Below are 4076 nucleotides of genomic sequence, written 5' to 3' on the forward strand. Positions count from 1 at the left end.
CCCATCCCATCCCCATCCCATCCCCATCCCATCCCCATCCCCATCCCATCCCCATCCGCATCCCATCCCATCCCATCCCATCCCATCCCCATCCTATCCCATCCCATCCCAATCCCATCCCAATCCCATCCCATCCCCATCCCATCCCATCCCCATCCCAATCCCATCCCATCCCCAGGTCCTGGCACCCATCAGCGCTGCTTCCCGCAGCGTTAATTACACACAACGTTAATTGGAACCTTACCAACTGGGCCCTTGCCCGGATTTGGTGTCCCCGTGGCCCCACACCCACGTCCCCACGGAGGAGGGGGGCGGCTGGGCCCCCCGGGTGCCTGCGGACGCGGGGGTGGGCGCAGGGTCACCCCCAGTGTCGCCCCCGCTCGCAGAGGCGCTGACGGAGGACGACGTCTACTGCCGCTGCCTCTCCAAGACGCTGTGCCACACGGCCACCCCCGTCACCGTGGGCTTCTACGCGCCCTGCGGCCACCGCCTCTACTCCCTGCTGGACAGGGTCACCGGTGGGTGTGGGGACACGCGCCGCCGCGGGGCCCCCTCGCCCTGCTCCCCGCAGCCTCCCAGCCGGCCCCAGCTGGGTGTCGGGGGTCCCGCGGCGCCCGCGTCCCCCCCCACGTTGCGCCCTGGATCCGGGGTCCCCGTGGCAGCGGTGTCCGTCCTGCTGCCCCCTCCTTGCCCCCACGTTTGGGGTCCCGGCTGTTCATCCCACCGCCTCATTTGCTTCTACAGATCTGGGGTCCCCCGTGGCACCAGCACCCAGCTCTGTCCCGTCCCACCCCCTAAGTCCCTCCTGAACGAGCACCCACCCCACGTCTCCCTACATTCGGGGTCCCCCTCACACCCGCCCCCCGCCACGGCTCGGGCCACCTTCACCGCCCCGCTCCCTCACCCCTGTCCCCCTTCCCAGAGTTCATGCGGGAGGAGATGGCACAGCGGGAGGAGGCCGAGCTGCGCCGCAGCCACCAGAAGCCGCGCAGCCCCGAGGGCTGGGGGTTGCTCTTGGCCCTCTGGTACCTGGCCTTCTACAAGCCCATCATCACCGAGAGCCACCTGAGGAGGAAGAACATCGAGTTCATCTTCATCCGTTTCAGCGCCTGGCAATACGCCGGTTGTGACAAGCTCTGGGCTGGTTTGGTCACCACCCTCTGCGACAGCGTCCGACACCATTTTGGGGCTCTGCCCCTCAGCGTCTACCACGTCATGGGCACCCGGCCCCGCTTCGCCTCCGGTTTCAGCCAGAAGGAATGGGTCCTCAAGAAGGGCACCTGCTTCAAGCTCTGGGGGATGCTCTTCGTCCTGGCCGCCGGCCTCAGCATCCTGCTGGTGGCCCTCTTGGTGCCCGGCATCAAGGACCATCACGCCTTGAAGGTGGTGGGCAGCGCCGTCACCTCGCTCTCCGGTTCCAGTTTGGCGCTGGGAGCTTTCTCCGTCCTGAAGAACCTGTTGGTCAGCGAGAAGCAGAAGATCGAGCGGTTGACCAACAGCGAGAGGTTCGCCAGCCAGCTGGGCTTCATGAGCAAGGTCCGCAGCGAGGTGGAGGTGCTGGTCGACTTCTTGGCTTTCATGGAGATCTTTGAGCGCCGGCGGCTCCGCGTGGTGCTGGAGATCACCAGCCTGGACATCTGCTACCCGGAGAAGGTGGCCGGCGTCCTCAACGCCATGAACACCTTGCTCTCCGATGCCAACACCCCCTTCATCTTCATCCTGGCCGTGGACCCCAGCGTCATCGTCCCCTGCCTGGAGCAGACCGGTTGCATGAAGGGTCTCGCCGACAACGGTTACCTCTACCTCAACCGGACGGTGACGCTGCCCTTCTCCATCCCCGAGATGGGCGCCCGCTCCCGCCTGCGCTGCCTGGAAGCTGCCGTCCAAACACGGGAGGACCTCATGTACCGCATCATCACCAGCAACGTGGAACGCCGCCGAGCCAAGTGCCGGGGCGCCCCGGCGGTTCCCAGCCGGCGGGAGGCAGACGCCGAAGCCGTCCGCTGCATCCACGAAGCTTTCCGCTGCCTCCACGACGGCGCCGACGCTCTCGCCCGTTACCTCCCCACCAACGGCACCCACGTCCGCCGCATCGTCAACACCATCCCCATCACCCTACGGCTCCTCCTGCACCGCGCCAGCGACCCCGCCACGCCCTCACCCCGCGCCGCTGCCGCTTGGGTGGTGCTGGCCGACCAGTGGCCGTGCCGGCTGAGCTGGGTGCTGCAGTGCTTGGAGGACGCTTGGCAGAGCCAGCCGGCGCCGGATTTCGGCACACGATCCCTGTGGAGCATCTTCCAGGAGAACGTGGGGGAGCTGAGCGCCCTGCGGCAGCCCCTGCACAACGCCCTCAGCTTGGACGGGGACGCCGAGCTCTTCCAGACCTTCCTCGCCTGCGACTTCCCCTTCACCGCGCGCGACGCCCGCGCCTTCCTCGGCGTCACCGTCAACCTGGACCACTCCATCCGGCACAAGATGGGGCTCCTGCGCGGCCTCGACCGCCTGCAGAAAGCCGCCGCCGCCGCCCCGGTCTCCCGCAGCGTCCAGTGTCCCCACTCGGAGTGAGGGCAACGCCCACGCCCGGTTTCTGGACGTGGGGGTCCCCAAAATAGGCTCGGATGTCGGTGGCGGCGGGGGTGTCCCCGGGTGGGTGGCCTGAGGATGCCCGTGAGCCGCCATTCTCCCTCGGCATCTTCTGGGACCTCTGCGGTGCCAGGAATGGGATGAGGACAATTCCTGTTCCCCCGTTGTCCTCCGGAACAGACGTGGCAGGGGGCAAAAATGCCACCAGGGGATGGAGCTGGGGCGACTGGGAGCGACTGAGGAGGACTGGGAGAAACTGGAGGGGCCTAGGGGAGACCTAAGATGACCCGGGGGGACACCACTGCCATCCCAGCGACCCCGGCATCTGGGGCACCCCAGCACCCACTGCCACCCCCCTCCCAACACCTTTTGGGGACTGCCCCCCAGCGACCGGGGCGCGCGGGGGGATGACCCCGGGAAGCCACAAAACACCCCCCAAACTGGCGCCAGCGCCAGGGTGGCCCCAGCGCAGGGATGTCCCTCAGAAGCTCCTGGTGAAGTCATCCCACAATAAACCAGTTAAACGTCCTGCTCTGCGTCTCGGCTTAAATGGGCTTTTCGGCGGGGGGTGGGCGCGTCCTGGGTCCTCCCTGCGGGGCAGCCAAGGCGCTGGGAAAAGCAGTAAGGGGGGTGCGGGGGTCGCAGTTCCGGCGGGAAGCGGGACGGGACGAAGCGCCGCTGGGAGGGACGCCAGCGGCCAGGAGCACGCGAGGGCCACGGCCCGTCGTCAGCGGTAATTAATCGCCAAAGAGTTTCCTGCCGGCGTCCCCCGCACGCTGCGAGCCTCTTCAGGGTTTTTCGGGGGGTCAGTCTCTGACTTCGCCTCCTCTGTCTCCATAAAGGCTCAAAAAAAAGCTGATTTTTGGGGTGGGGATGGCCTCAAAAGGGGGTGGGGTAGGGTGGGGGAGCGGAGCGGGCGACGAATGCAGATCTCATTTAATAGAAAACAGTGTTGATAAAAATACGCAACAGAAAGAAACGACAAACACCAGTAGGCCGCCGGCCCCCGGCCGCAGTGTCGGTGCCGCAGCCCCCGCCCCGCCTCAGCCGCCCCCGGTGCTCCCTGATAGATTATTGCACTTAAGAAAAGCGACGCCTCCCTCCCCTCCCCGCTCCGACGGCGGCGATGCCGGGCAGGAATCCCCCCACCCCTGCACCCTCCCTGAGAAAACCAGCCGGCCGGGCCGGCGGGCGCTCGGCCGTCCCCGGGGGGCGCAGGGAGGTGACGAGGGGGACACCCACCCCGCGGTGGGGGGCTGCGGCAGCCCCTCGTCGGTTATTTTTTTTTGTTTTTTGTTTTTTTTTTTCCGCCCCCGCCGGAAGGATCCCCAGGCTGGGAACGCCGGAACGGAGAGGTACGTCGAGGGTTGCGGTGTCCAGCCGGGAACCGGCTCCCGCCACGGCGGCGGGGTCCCCACTTCGGCTCCCCCTCCAGCCAAGGGGCTTCCCCACCTCGCCGGGAAGAGGCAAAGAAAACAAAAGGAAACAAAACG

The 4076-nt window shown here is 66.7% G+C and overlaps 1 protein-coding gene across 1 annotated transcript in view; it reads left to right on the forward strand.

The window, feature by feature from the left end:
* The window catches only part of NKPD1 (NTPase KAP family P-loop domain containing 1), a 7056-nt gene extending 3945 nt beyond the window's left edge, over positions 1–3111 (forward strand). The window contains exons 3-4 of the mRNA XM_086769208.1: positions 387–518; positions 923–3111. Of these exons, the coding sequence (XP_086625334.1) occupies positions 387–518; positions 923–2565 (1775 nt within the window). The 3' untranslated portion in view covers positions 2566–3111. The remainder of the gene's footprint in view (positions 1–386; positions 519–922) is intronic.
* The last annotated feature ends 965 nt before the right edge of the window (positions 3112–4076 follow it).

This window comes from Chlamydotis macqueenii, chromosome 31, assembly GCF_036417535.1.
Source record: "Chlamydotis macqueenii isolate bChlMac1 chromosome 31, bChlMac1.mat, whole genome shotgun sequence".
Lineage (NCBI taxonomy): Eukaryota > Metazoa > Chordata > Aves > Otidiformes > Otididae > Chlamydotis > Chlamydotis macqueenii.